General features: G+C 45.9%; 1 protein-coding gene across 4 annotated transcripts in view; it reads left to right on the top strand.

Annotated features, from left to right (window-relative positions):
• Positions 1–2,695: 2,695 nt before the first annotated feature.
• EFR3B (EFR3 homolog B) overlaps positions 2,696–15,415 on the top strand; it is a 31,980-nt gene continuing 19,260 nt past the window's right edge. The window contains exons 1-11 of one of the 4 annotated variants that reach the window (XM_076070085.1): positions 2,696–3,085; positions 6,332–6,408; positions 6,631–6,761; positions 7,415–7,565; positions 9,178–9,299; positions 9,573–9,722; positions 9,831–9,965; positions 10,878–10,956; positions 12,253–12,388; positions 13,565–13,717; positions 14,826–14,937. In XM_076070085.1, coding sequence (XP_075926200.1) covers positions 3,079–3,085; positions 6,332–6,408; positions 6,631–6,761; positions 7,415–7,565; positions 9,178–9,299; positions 9,573–9,722; positions 9,831–9,965; positions 10,878–10,956; positions 12,253–12,388; positions 13,565–13,717; positions 14,826–14,937 — 1,253 coding nt within the window. In that variant the 5' untranslated portion in view covers positions 2,696–3,078. Of the gene's footprint in view, positions 3,086–3,115; positions 5,187–6,331; positions 6,409–6,630; positions 6,762–7,414; positions 7,566–9,177; positions 9,300–9,572; positions 9,723–9,830; positions 9,966–10,877; positions 10,957–12,252; positions 12,389–13,564; positions 13,718–14,825; positions 14,938–15,415 lie in introns of those variants that run through there. The other 3 variants (XM_076070084.1, XM_076070086.1, XM_076070087.1) reach the window with 3 other exon arrangements.

The following is a 15,415-nucleotide window of genomic DNA, read 5'->3' on the forward strand; positions in this document are numbered from 1 at the left end:
TTATTTTTAGGTAAACAAAATACAAAAAATATATTGTATTTATTTAAGGGTAACAAGTACACAAAATAATATATTTCCTTTATAAAAATAAGGCAATTGACCAATTTTTACTCAAAACTAAAGATAATATAACCTTAAGATAACATCAAATTTAACTTCAAATTTGGTATATTTTGCATGTATTCAAAATATTTTAGCACTGACCTCAACTGACAACACGTGTCACCATGCATGTATGTATGTTGAACTTCTTTCGCACCGTACGTAGCCAACTATGCTAATCGGAGGTACGAGGGCAAATGGGTCATTGGCACGATTGTGACGAAATGTGTAAAATGTACGATACAATAACAAACACAATTCGTGTTACTGGGCAGAAAATGTAATTAGATTATATAACCTCCTGAGTGATTTGACCTGTACTTAACCCAATCTAAAGTCAACATGGAGTGATGAAATTGCAACCAAGAGGGGAGGAGTTACCCAAACCACATTCAGATGTATGTACGTTGAACTTATTTTGCAACTTTACGTAGGGATGGTTTCAACGGGTTTTCAATATAAGAGTGGGGGTGTATTAAACAAAAACGGAGTTCACATTATGTCTGGGTGACGAAGCGAATGCAGCATTATGGAGGACAACATTTTGGTATCGTCATCTTGTTCAGCGAGGGCTAAGTGTAAGTCAGACGGAATGTAGTCTCTCCGCAGTACACTTACATTGATGTGTCCAGTGAGTGAATATACTTAATTAGATGTTGTAGGAGAAGAAAGCAAAGCATGTATATTATATTTTAGGCTTTCAGGAGTCCCAGGGGCAGGACACCAATGAAGGTTCATGTCTGGTGGACAAGACTTATCAGGCCGAACCAAGCGGGTCTCCAGAGTAGAGGCCAGACTTGGAGAGAGCACGCAAGTTGACACTGTGTAGAGCAACGGAGGGGAAAAATGATTAGATGCTCGCATGAAGGGATTTATATATATGGGTTTTAGGGGGTAAATCTAATTATCTGAAAGAATCCTGAACTTTAAATATATCGCTTTCTTTGTGTTGGATACCTAGTAAAACATGTGTGAAGCATTATTCCTGCTGAATGAAGAGTATTGTGGTGATGCCAGTTATTGTTATTTTAAAGCATTGCTGATAGTTGGGTGATTAAAACTGATGGAGGGAAGCCAAACAGCTCTTAGCCAACCCACAGTTATATGAACCAAGCACTTTTCAAATATTAATTCCTGTTCTGACCACCATCGAATGACGCGTAACACCCTGCATTGGCACCATCACTGATGCATAAAAAAGTAGTGATCTACAACAGTGACAACCATAAGTGACACAGCATTGATGCTCGACACCATCACTATCACATAAGAATCAGTGATATCTATCATTGTCGCATCACAAGAAGCAGTGACACCATCGGTGTCACATTACAACAATCGGTGACACCATCAGTGTCACATCACAATAAGCAGTGACACCATCAGTGTCACATCACAACATTCAGTGACACCATCAGTCTCAGTGTCACATGACAAGAAGCAGTGACACCATCAGTGTCACATCACAACAAACAGTGACACCATCAGTGTCACATCACAACAGTGACACCATCAGTGTCACATCACAACAGTGACACCATCAGTGTCACATCACAACAAACAGTGACACCATCAGTGTCACATCACAACAGTGACACCATCAGTGTCACATCACAACAGTGACACCATCAGTGTCACATCACAACAAACAGTGACACCATCAGTGCCACATCACAACAAACAGTGACACCATCAGTGTCACATCACAACAGTGACACCATCAGTGTCACATCACAACAAACAGTGACACCATCAGTGTCACATCACAACAAACAGTGACACCATCAGTGTCACATCACAACAGTGACACCATCAGTGTCACATCACAACAAACAGTTACACCATCAGTGTCACATCACAACAGTGACACCATCAGTGTCACGTCACAACAGTGACACCATCAGTGTCACATCACAATAGTGACACCATCAGTGTCACATCACAACAAACAGTGACACCATCAGTGTCAAATCACAATAGTGACACCATCAGTGTCACATCACAATAGTGACACCATCAGTGTCACATCACAGTAGTGACACCATCAGTGTCACATCACAATAGTGACACCATCAGTGTCACATCACAACAGTGACACCATCAGTGTCACATCACAACAAACAGTGACACCATCAGTGTCACATCACAACAGTGACACCATCAGTGTCACATCACAACAAACAGTGACACCATCAGTGTCACATCACAACAGTGACACCATCAGTGTCACATCACAATAGTGACACCATCAGTGCCACATCACAACAAACAGTGACACCATCAGTGTCACATCACAACAGTGACACCATCAGTGTCACATCACAACAGTGACACCATCAGTGTCACATCACAACAAACAGTGACACCATCAGTGTCACATCACAACAGTGACACCATCAGTGTCACATCACAACAAACAGTGACACCATCAGTGTCACATCACAAACAGTAACACCATCAGTGTCACATCACAACAGTGACACCATCAGTGTCAGTGTCACATCACAACAGTGACACCATCAGTGTCACATCACAACAAACAGTGACACCATCAGTGTCACATCACAAACAGTAACACCATCAGTGTCACATCACAACAGTGACACCCACTCACACAACGGCGCCCTCTGTCGCCATCTCCATAATAACTCCATCATCATCACCACCACCACGACCATCTTCACCACTGCACCGCTGCATTATTATTAATTACCACACCGTATTAATTCACCTGCTATACCAAACCCCACGTGCATAAATCCACGCAAACAGCACAAACAATAATCAAGTTTTTTTTCTTCAGTAAAACATACACTCCTAGCGGACCCGCCGTCCTCGACTAGTTACCCTGCCGGCGAAGCACTCTCAAACCGGGCGAAGCCAAGTAGGCCGCACGCGCCCTCTCGACCACGCCGAGATTTATAATTATAAAAACCGAAAGAAGTCAAGGTTTGACAAAGCCCTGAGCAAGACGTCATGTCCAGTGAGTTCAATTTATCTGTCAAGTTGCTGAAAATTTCTTTTATTGCTTCTGTACATGAAATCACCTGTCAACCCATACGTTTTACCCCGTATTCTTGTACAGGGGAATTGAGTTTTCAGCTCCATACGGCGTACAGCCGTTTTAATACGCGCAACATTTGTGTTTGTCTTATTGTTTGTGTTTCTCCCTTGTGGTGGGACTTTGTAGGATGAACGTTGAGATTTATAAGGGACACGGGGTGACCAATAAGGTCTGAATTAATCTGTAATAAGGTAGGGACAACTGGGGTTGACAGATCCGGGAATGATCCCGTTATTCGTTATGTTTGTATACAGTACGATGGGCTTTAAATACCCCAGCTATTAACAATAATACTCGCAAAGATCACGCGTGTATTTAGAGTGTTCATACGTTAAGTACAAATTTTGTACCGTGTACATTTTCGTTTTGTTCATTTTTTTTGTTAAATTCGCGGTGCTGTTCCGTACTGCATTTTGAGATTTTTTTTGGAAAAGCACGTTTGTATTGAAATGTAATTTTGGTTTATCTAGCGTTTAATATTAACAATCTTTCGGGGTTTTTTTGTTGTCTAAAATTGTTGATTTGTGGCTTCCTTCCATCACGTTACAATTGGTCATTAATGTATCGTATACAGTACAGTATTCATTTGAAACCGGGTAAAGAATCCAACTGGTAAAATTTAGGACATCTGGCAGTACTTCATCATTGTGAGGGCATTTTCCTATTTATGAGCCTCAAGGTTGCCTGCATCGATAAATACTGCAGAAAAACCTCGGTGGGAAATATTTATAAAGTAGTTGCAATGTATCGTTGTGGATAATACAGTACAGTATAAGCAACAAAATACATTCCCAGACGTGGGATAGAGCGAGGTTCAGGGTTAAAAGACATGGCACGTGTATAATGTAAAGACTGTATAATCGTTGTTTGTGTAACTTCATGACCCATCCCGACTGGACATCTGTGGAAAAAAAAGCTTCATAGTTCATCTGGCTTCTCCAGGAAAAGTAAATATTCTCATTCTGACTGAATTATTGCCAGCATTGAGCAAATCATTTACTTGGTGTCGAATGTTCATGGGGCTTATATGGACCCAAAACTATACACGTAATTATTCGTAACCCCCTTGCAAATGCTTGAATTGTCTTGATTCGATTCATGAATCTGGGTTTACTGCCTCATTTTATATTGTTTCTTGTTTTGTCTCATTTATACAGTTTTGTCCTCATCATTAGCCTGAAATGTAACATTAGCAAATCGTGCTGCACACAATTTCTTTCAAGCGTAAATAACTCAGACACATTATTGCATTACATGCATCATAAGCGTACACATTTATTTGAATCCATGTATCATCGATGCATCGTTAAATGCGCACATAGAACCCGTTATGTACGCGGATCAGTCTTGAAGTTGGCCCAAAGATCAGAACATTCTAGACACCCGGTCTACAGATCTACATTCAAATTCGCTTTTGCAAAACGGAGATGGTGGCGAGATAGTCATGTGGGTGCGGATTTACAGTCAGAGTTGTATTTGCAAGCACCTTACGTGTGTGCACTTGGGATATCCATGTTCTTAACTGGGTATTGTGGTCGCCTTGGATTGGGAGGACAAAGGCACTTTCCTCCTGGAATTAATGAGATATAAAAAAGACAATTACTGAGACCCAGATGGAGACAAATTGGTGGAGCGACGGGATTGGTTATGGAAAAAGTGAGATAATGAATGTCACTAGTTGGTGGATAATTTTGTATAATATTCTGAGAGCAACAGCATTAGAGACACGAGTAAGAGATTATTGTCCAGGGAAGAAGAAGAGAGAGGAGGATGATATGAGGACAATGATAAATCTAATGATGCAGAGAGCTTGGTGGTATATTGAGAAACAGCTAGAGAGGGCAGCTGGGAGGAGGGGCAAAGAGTGGGAGGGTGCAGAGGTTGGCAGGAGAGGCGGGCAGACGATCGAAGCTGCAGATATTCAGGTTCGAGAGTTCGTGCCAGGGTCAGGAGTAACAGAGGCACGGCTGTGAAACGGTGATGGACACGTCTAGTGCTCAATGGTGCCCATCACATACCGGTAATGCTCGCCCACACACACGCGCACATGCACAGGCGCGCGCACGCATGCCACATGCGTTAGCTTGCTTACTCGCGGAAAGCCTTGTTAATCTGTCCACGTAGCGGGGCTGCGATCACAGTTGCTCATTTCTTGTACGACTCAAATGCTGCCTGCTAGCCTCACAAAAACTGCAACAGGAAAGGAAAAAAAAACATTCACGCGCGATAGCTCGCAAGCAGGGAGGGAAGCGAGCGAGATTGGCAGTGGGGTTGGTTACACGATGGTCTGTTGGAGCATTTTGCAGATGTATTCAGGATCCAGGATTATGCACACGCTGTGACAAATCACATTTATCATTCATTATCTATTCTGCCAATCTGCCGCCAAGTCTGATGCCAGTGTTTGTCGGTCTTTCAACTGGGTGGCTCAGGGGTCTCATAATATCTATGTTAGTAAACACAAATGAGACTCAAAAAAGACTGTGTGAGAGAGATCAAGACTGAGAGATGCAGAGGCAGAGATGGGATGTGAACAGAAATAGTGATTGTTCAAGAAAAATAGAGAATTCTTCGTAGATTTATGAACTGACACCACTTAGATCTGATTCATGCAACCACAGCCAGGTCACGAATTATTACACGAAAATCCAAACACATGAACAACTTTCTTCGTTGTTAAATTTGATCTCTTGTCAATTACCTGACTCTTGGTAAACCTCGCGTTGTATTGCAAGACGGAGGGATGCGGTAAGAGAGATCTATTATTTTGTGACAGCAGAAGTAATTATGTATTGCTTGTGGGCGGCTATTCCTTGTTGGTGATAATGTGATGCTGTGCTGGCTGACCCAAAGATTCCGTGACGTCATTTGAACACGATTAGACCAGTGCATGTCGGCCTCATGGGAATCAAAATTCAGTGGGGGGGGGGAACTAAATTAATGAACTTACAATTTATTTTTCCATCATGAACAACGGCTGAAATTAGCAGCGGATAGGTTCTAATTAGTAACCAAAGCAGAGACAGAGTGGTGAGTGTGCGATAGGGTGCACCATCACGCTTACATATTCACTATATCAGCCTTGATAGGTGCTCGCTGTCTTAACTTGCATCAGCAGACTGTTCATGCTAACATTGGGTTTGGGGGGGGGGGTTTGTGTTGCAGGTGTGTGTGGCTGCTGTGGAGCTCTGCGACCTCGTTACAAGCAGCTAGTAGACAATATATTCCCAGAGGATCCTGCTGTGAGTGAATCACACACACACAGAAGCAAACACACAAGACACAGGCACACAAACAATCTCGCAAACCCCAGCTGACATAGAGGCAACTATAATCCATGGTAAGTGTTCTCTGTTTGTCTCTATCTCACCGCTTTTATCTCTCCTCTCTCCATTGTCCTCTCTGTTTTATTCTTCATTGTCCTCTGTCCTCCATTCGCTTTATTTTCCCCCTCCACATCCCAGGAGGGGTTAATGAAGGCCAACATGGAGAAGCTGACGTTCTACGCACTCTCCGCACCGGAAAAGCTTGACCGGATCGGGGCATACTTAGCGGAGCGGCTCAGCCGAGACGTGGCACGGCACTACCGCCATGGGTACACGCGAATATTAACATAAGCACACGTGGGCACGCAGACGCATACGCTACTCGTTTCAATTAGAGCTCGGATACCTATTTAAGTAATTAATTATTTAACGGCTATTTAAGTAATTAGGTTGGTTTTAGAGAAGGTTTTTATACCATTGACCACATGGAAATTACAGATTCTACGGTAGACAAATACATATGGCTTTCCGTTATTCATAGCTTTTTGTAGATCACGAAAATAATTTTATTCAGTAGAAACTGATGGGCGCCATCTCGGCTCTCGCAAACCAATGCATTTAAGAGATGACCGGCACAGACAAGTTGGTACCAATAGTGGGCTGCGATGGGTCTCCAGCCTTATAGAGGTCGATCTTTTAAAATGACTGCTGATTAGCCGATTAGTTAATAATAACGTCAAGTTTTTAATAGTGTCATTCATGCAAATTGCCACTCACAGATGAGTTGGAAGGCAGCCAGGCTGTGTGCCGGTGTCAACAATTGCCCAAGCTCTGCATTCCTCTATATATTTATGTTTTCAGCCAATGAATGATTGTTTAAGAAACATTGTTATATATTTTTTTATACATATAAAGGATGCATTTATTCAGCTTGCAGATGTGTTCACCACCTGATCGCACATTTCCTCCACGTGTCTCCCAGCTACGTGTTTATTGCCATGGAGGCGCTGGACCAACTGCTCATGGCGTGCCACTCGCAGAGCATTAACCTCTTTGTGGAGAGCTTCCTGCGCATGGTGGCGAAGCTCCTGGAGTGCAGCGAGCCCGAGCTGCAGGTTCTGGGCACCAACTCGGTGCGTTCTTGCCCAGCTGCCTCTCACCCCAGCTCATCTCGTTCACTGGATAAGAATAACAATGATGATGATGATTATAATGATGCTGATAATGCGAACAATTATTTACTTGTCATGTACAGAGTCACCTCTCCCCACACCACCTCCCGCTCCAGAGAACTGATATGTTGTCACAATTTGGAGGGTGCAATTCTAATCATCATCTAATAATATTATCGCCTCATTTTTGCCATCTAGTGTTTTTCCTTATGACTGCTTTCCGACTGAGGTTGAAAGCGTTTATGCATTATCTCCATCTGTCTGTTGCGTTCATGACGCTTGTGAAAAAATATCTAAAGTTTCAAATATGCAAATGCATTTTATCCCCTAACAGCTTCCTGTCAGCTGTCATGCTGCTGGTTGCATATAAAATGCATGTTGCAAACCATTACGTAAACCATGCATGTGATTTTTCATAACTTGTTTTGATCTGGTTGCACATTTCTGTTCGCTATGCTTGCCAAAACGTAATAGAATATCATATGCATATAATTTACATCAAATCTAATTTTTCATGATTGATTTTTGGTTAAGCTACATACTGATCATTAGAAGTACTCAATAATATACGAGCCTATAGCAGTGGTATTATGTTAACCGAAGCTTAAACTAAGTGTTAGAAGTAGCTCCATGTTCTAGCAAACATTTGGACACGAAATATTCACAGAGACATGCAAGGGAGCTTACACGTGTTCTTGCCAACCACAACTTACCCATTAATCAAGACGTCAACAATGTACCTCTATGCCATCTCAAGTCCAGATCCCCCTTCTCTGATCGGGCTGTCACCATCCTAGAATCTCACCCAGATTTGGAAAGAACTCTGACAAACAGAGTGGAACAATGCGGACGTCTCATTCAAGACTCAAATATCATCGCACCTATGTGGCCATGCAAGCCAAACTATGGACAGTATAGTAAACCATTGTAGTCTGCACTCCTTCGATTGACGAATAGCAAAACTACACAAACGCTCTCTTGATGCTCTCTCAAGGCTTGCAGACCTTGGCATTAGCATTTTGCTATTGAACATATTGCCATGTACGAGAATGGAATAGAATTGCATATATTGCCTACTTCTTAATAATTTGTTTCCAAACCACACTTATAACTATCTGCTCAATTTAAGTTATTTTGATATTTGTGTATCCATTCTCACACATGACTCTATTCATTTATAGTGAACATGATAATTTCTTTTAAGCAATTCATAAATGTGCTGTTAAATGCCTTTTATTATTATTATCTCAAGAAAGCTTCACCCAGTCTTAATACTATATGGTTGTGTGAAGTTCTCTCTGGGTCCTCCGGTTTTTCCCTCCACATTTAGAATTATGCGTTTAGAGGACTTGGCTGCTATACGTTTCCAAATGATAAGCCGCCACGTTGTTGAGCTATCATTTTTGGCCAGGTGGCTTCTGAAAAAGAGCTATATAGCTCAGTGAGCCTTACCTAGTAAAAAAAAACAAAGTGTATTTTATAGTTTAGTTTATCTCCGTGTCATTACTCCCACCCCTATCTCCTTCTTTCTTTCCTTCCCTCACCCCATCGCACTCAAAATCTGCGGCGACAGTTTGTGAAGTTTGCCAACATTGAGGAAGACACCCCCTCGTACCACCGCCGCTACGACTTCTTCGTGTCAAAGTTCAGCGCCATGTGCCACCAGAGCCACGATGATCCGGACGCCACCAACAAGTGCGGTCGCCCTACCCTCCGACCTCTCATCCCATCCCTCAAGCCTGATCTCCAATCTTTGACTGCTCCTCCTTGACCCTTCCACTCTTACCCCTCCTCTATTGGTGATGGTTTCAGTGACGGTGTCAGCGTTGGTGGCAGTGTTATCAATAATGTTTATGTTTATGGGCAGTGACTTTAGCAATGTTGTTGACGCAAGATGAAAGTATCGGTGATGCTCGTGGTGGTGCTGGTAATATCGTCATTGATGGTAACAATGATGTTGGTGCCCAGGGTGCGTATGGCTGGCATCAGGGGCCTGCAGGGCGTCGTGCGTAAGACCGTGAAGGATGAGCTTCAGGCCGACATCTGGGAGCCGCAGCACATGGACAAGATCGTACCTTCCCTGCTGTACAACATGCAGCACGCGGACCCAGCCGACAGGTCCGTGGCGCCTGCCAGGCAACGCTACACCACTTCGCACTAAGCTACTCCACACTACGTCTCTCCACAGTACGCCACTACAATGAATGCGTGTGCTGGCATGCGCAGCCGGTCCCCGTCCCCGCTGCAGGTGACGGAGAGGGAGCGAGACAGCCCCGCGTGTCTCGGGGAGAGCTGTCTGCGTGACCTGCTCGGCCGTGCCGCCTATGGCAACATCAAGAACGTCATCCGGCCCGTCCTTGTGTATGGCACACCTCCCTCCCTCCCTCCCATCGCAGGGAGCCAGACTTCCAGCTCCTTCCCATCCCTATCTGTCCCCATCCCTCCCTCCCATTCTGCCATCCCCGTCTCTCCCTCCCCATCTATCTATCCTCATCTCTCTCCCCCTCCCTTCCTTCCTCACTCCCTCCACTCCCTGCTGTCCTCCCTCCCACTCACAACTCCTTTCTCCCTCCCCTCTTCCCTCCCTCAATCTCGCCCTTCCTCCCAACCTCCCACACCCTCTACCTTGATTCCTGCCCGCTTCCCACATTCACTCTTCTCACTTTTCCATTCCCTCCCTCTTTGACTGTGGCTAGGAAGCAGTTGGACAGACCTCAGAAATATTCCCCGAGGTCAATTCCTCCTTAAATCAGTACCTGTTGCTGTATTCGAATATCGGCATTGGGGAGACCAAGGTAGGTGGGTGTGATGTAGGCCACAGCACCCCTTTATGTGTCATACCGGCCTTAATAGGTGCTCCCCACCATACTTGTATGAATGTTCAACCTCTTTCACACCGTACATAGCCAACCATGCTAATGGGAGGTGCGGGGGAAGGACAACAAACTAAACACAAAACGCAGTTCTAAAGAAATTAGTTTTTAAACAAGGTTTAAAAGTGCATAGCTCCAGTGGCCTTCCAGTATCGGAAAGAAGAGCGTTCAAGACGTCCGCAGAAGCGCATCTGAAACCGCGCGAAGCGGTGACCGTCTTTGTTCCATGGTTAGCCAAAAACCGCAGCGAGGATGACCGGAATTCGCGTGATGGTTTACGCTCCTAGACGAGGTCAGTAAGGTATCGTGTGGTTCATTTGTGGCAAGCACTTTGTGTGTTATGAATTAACTCAACAGTCAATGCGAATGCAGGATCTTTGTTTGCACACACACCTTCCAGACACCTGGACAACCATCAGCTCTGGGACCCCAACGCTTTTGCTGTACGATGCTTCAAAATCGTCATGTACTCCATACAGGTGCGTACACATGCAACACCTCCTGTGTCTGTTCCAACAGCATTGCTGTGAGTGATTGACTACTCAGGTGAGACAAAACACAGGGTAGGGGGGTGATAGGACCAGCATCGGGCGGGATCGACAGTGGTCACCTCTGTTCTTCGATATCGGCTTCACATGGTCCTGGCTTACGTCAAATTGACAGACTTATCTACGCCATTGGAATCTGGAATTTCCTTCAGTAGCTCTTTTAGGCCCTCACTAGAGATGAGCGGTGCCTAACTCTCGTTTAAACAGGGATGCACTCTGTTGACGTGGGTCAAGGTGAAGACTACCACTTTGTGGAAATCAACAGCACGTGTCCTGTGGAGAAACTATCCTCACCATGAGAATGTGTAATTTCCACCACCGGCTTAGCGCTGTGTCACCCCATACTTCTTTTAGCAGGGAGACAGTTTATTTGACTTTTAACTTGGACTAGGTCAAGAGGTCATGATGACGATAATGGTACCCTAGCTTCAAACTCGTTAGCACTGGTCTTGCGTGCGTCAGCGAAGTGTGGCTGGCACGGACCCGAGTACAAGGAATTAAATAGGGCCCCCTATTTACTGCCACTGGGCTATCTCACCACATGACTCCTCACGCCAGTGGCACCTTCCAAGAATCTGCCACCCATGCCTTTCCCCTATTCATAACCCGGGACCTGTGCCCCTCCAGCTAGTAGGCCCCGGCGCAGTTGCTCCACCTGCACACTGAACAGCTACGCCCCTAGTTTCTATGTCTAAATTGAAAACTCATTCCTTTAGAACTACTCTTTGTGTTTAGTTTGTTGTAATTCTCCCGCACCTCTGATTAGCACGGTTGGCTACGTACAGTGCGAAAGAAGTTCAACATATACCTACATACATGTTAACCTATGGGTCCTATGTTAGCCTTTTGGTTCCATTATTTGTGGATCTTTGTGTATGTGTAGGGGTCTCTGTGTGGGCCTCTCGGTCACTGTAAGACTAAGGGTTGCTTTGTGAGTTGGTAGGTTACGAAATATGTTCATGGGTGTCGGTAGCGTGTGTGGTTGGCATGGTGCCCAGCACGGGCGATGAAATGTTGCTCCCTGTCTAATTTATCCCCTCCCCCACTCTCCATAGCCAAGCGCCTGGGCCCCTCTGAACCAGGAACCCAAGTGCACTTGCACCGCATGCACACACTCAATAACTACACAGCACCTCCGATTACCACGGTTGGCTACATACGGTGCGAAAGAAGTTCAACATACATACACAACACAGCTTTCCATGCTGTGTGCTGCTGTACGTGCAGGCACAGCACTCGCACCTGGTGCTGCAGCAGCTGCTCGGGCACCTGGACACTCACAGCAAGGACAGCGCCCGCGTGCGTGCAGGGCTGGTGCAGGTGCTTGCCGAGACCGTGGCCATAGCCGCCGGCGGATCCGTGGGTACGCGCATTTGCGTGCGTGTGACTATGTGGAGGAGGTTTGTGGAGGACAATGCTGGGGAGTTGGAGGCAGTCCTCCAGAAACAACGGAGGGCAGGGGAGGGACGCTCACAACAACGAGCGGAGCGTCGGGCGGCTAAAACGCAGAGAGTTGGCACACCACAGTTGGTGCATCTGCCAGTCATCCCAATTAGTCAACCCATGGCACCTGGGTCTATTTCGTGACCTCCTGCCAGCGGGCCTTCAACACTTCACGTGGCCTCAAAGTGCACCTAGCTTGGCACAAGTGCCATCACTGCCACTTAGTGGTGAACGGCGGTTGTTACGAGGCTTCAACCATAACAACAACCGTGATGTTATTGTTGGAGAAGCCTCATGAAGGATGCTACAGAGCAGTAAGAGGCAATTGCCCGTCAACAACACTCGAGGGGGGAGCAGCGATTCAATGGCGAGCGGAGCACCAGATTGACATGGTGGGGAGCACAAGTGGTGCAATGGCCATTCATGCAGTCAGTTAACCAAAAACATCTGGGTCTGGCCTTGACCGCCAGTGTTTATAATTCATTCAGGATTTGAGGCTTTCGTAACTGCAGGAATCCATACTCTTTGGTTCTTTCGGTAAAGTCACGTCGGTAGAAAAAATAATAGATCACGATGTTTCGACCGCAACAAAAGCGACCATCATCAGGTGACTTCATAGTTCATATTTGTAAAAAAAAATTATACTAGAATTTTGGCGGCCTATGGCCGCCTTATTCAATCTCCTGCAGAGGGCTTATTGATGCTTCACACCTCGCCCCTTCCCCGTCGCCCCCACTGATGTCTTCTTCTTCCCACTTTCGATACCTTTTTGCTTCATGCATTCCAAAGGGCTCTTATAATTTAGTTAATGGACAAACGGAATGCCGGGCTTTTATAATAGGTGAATCACATACTACTTAATTGGGAAGCCACTTAGCAACTTCCCCCGACACCTCGACTGGCAGACCAATGCCCACTTACCAGCCGGTGCTGCGATTACCTTGTGCCTTCACAGGGACAGCTGCCTCTGGGGGACCCCTATCATAACACAGGGTACTTTGAGATGTGCTGCATAGAAGGTGTGGTATAAACATGAAGTGATGACGATGATGATGATAACGATATCTGACAGCTGTTGACCATTATGTGCCCCCAGGCCCCACGGTGCTAGAAGTGTGCAACACGCTCCTCCGCCATGTGCGGCTCAGTGTCGACTTCCAGCTGACGGGCCGCGGAGGCTCCCACGAGGACGAGGACACGGAGTACGAGGAGGAGAAGATGTTCCAGGAGTCGCTCATCAAGACCATCGGTGAGGTGGCCGGCTGCCTCTAGGGAGCTCACAATGGCCATGTCACAGAGGTAGTCGTGCAGCTCAGAAGGTGAACACTGTGTATCGGAGCACTCAGATGGCACGGTTGAGATCTCGGATTCAAATCCAGTTTTCAGAGCCACCCGTCATGAAAACTGAGTTCGCAAATATAGCGATGGTCTCAGCGCAGTCACGTATGACTGTATGAAATTTTCAAACAATTTGAAATGTGGTTTATCACTTGCAGGGCATGAGAGGGTGGTGTGATCAGCAGGATACCCCATCATCTTTATTGATCCTATGCAGGTGTTTACACACCACGTCAGATACTAAGTTAAGGCTGACTTTGACCTAAAGGAGACCCAGGACACATTCTGAAATTACTCGCCACTGATGCAGACAAAGACACACAACAACCGCCATTCGCTACTAAGTGGCGGTGACGTTACCACAGCGCTTGTGCCAGGCTATGTACACTTTAAGGCCACGTGAAGTGTCGAACGCCCACTGGCAGGAAGACACGGGACAGACACACACACAGATATACATACCTGTGCACGTAATCGCAACCTGAGACAAAGACACGGGCAAACATACACACACGGGCACACAAAGACATGCAGAAATACACTCAGATACACAAAAAGTGATAGGCATGCACAAGCACACGTACATACATACACACATAGGCAAGCATATGCACAAATGCATACACAACAAGAACAGCAGCCGCCATTTACCAGTAAGTGACTTTCATGTGCAGTTTGAGGCCATGTGAAGTGCGGAAGGCTCGCTGCCAAGAGGTCACGTGACAGGTCCCCGTTTTTATGGGTTCTGACTGAGATGACTGACAGATTCACCACCAACTGTGCTTCTCACTGTGGCAATTTGCTGTGTTTTAGAGACCCAGCACTCTGCTGTAGTTGTAAGCCTCACTCCTCCACCCTCCATTGTCTTTGGAGGTAAAATACATCTCAACTTCCCAGTAGCATCATATTTGTGAGCCTCTTCCACAGACATACACGGACACACTGTGCCGGCTTTGGTGGCATTACTTTGGTCCGTGTGGGACGAGATGACCGGTTGTTTTGTGCGTGCTTCCTGCCAGGTTCATTTGCCACCACACTGCCCAACTACCAGCGCTCAGAGATCATGTTCTTCATTATGGGCAAGATGCCTCTTCCAGGGTGCCAGCCCAGCCTCTGTGCTGGCCACGGCGGGTACGTTTACAATACACACACACACAGAGACATGTACGGTGAAGCACACAGTCATACATTTATATATATACACATATGCTGGCATGTTTGCAAGCACACAGCACACACAGACACACGGAGAGAGACACAGTCACATTTATATACACGTGCATGTCCACATACACTACTTACATTTAAGTGTATACACTACAGAGGCATGCACACACTCACCATTATTACGTAAGCTGGCATGATCACACCCACACTATATGAAGACAAAAATCCCCCAAATAGCGTGAACAGACTGTTGGGGCAAGTGCTGTTAGCAAGCACCTATAAAGGCCGGCATGGCACACGAGGGGGTGGGTGGCCAACACCACGCCCGGCCGCCTTTGTCTCCCTAGTGTCGATGTTGACAGACTACACCAGGCTGAGTCGACCTAGGGGAGGCCCAGAACCGGTTCAGATCATCATCACCGTTGTTGGCCATGAGCGGGAA

This window comes from Petromyzon marinus, chromosome 27, assembly GCF_048934315.1.
Source record: "Petromyzon marinus isolate PM22_M1 ecotype Great Lakes invasive population chromosome 27, UKy_Petmar_22M1.pri1.0, whole genome shotgun sequence".
NCBI lineage: Eukaryota > Metazoa > Chordata > Hyperoartia > Petromyzontiformes > Petromyzontidae > Petromyzon > Petromyzon marinus.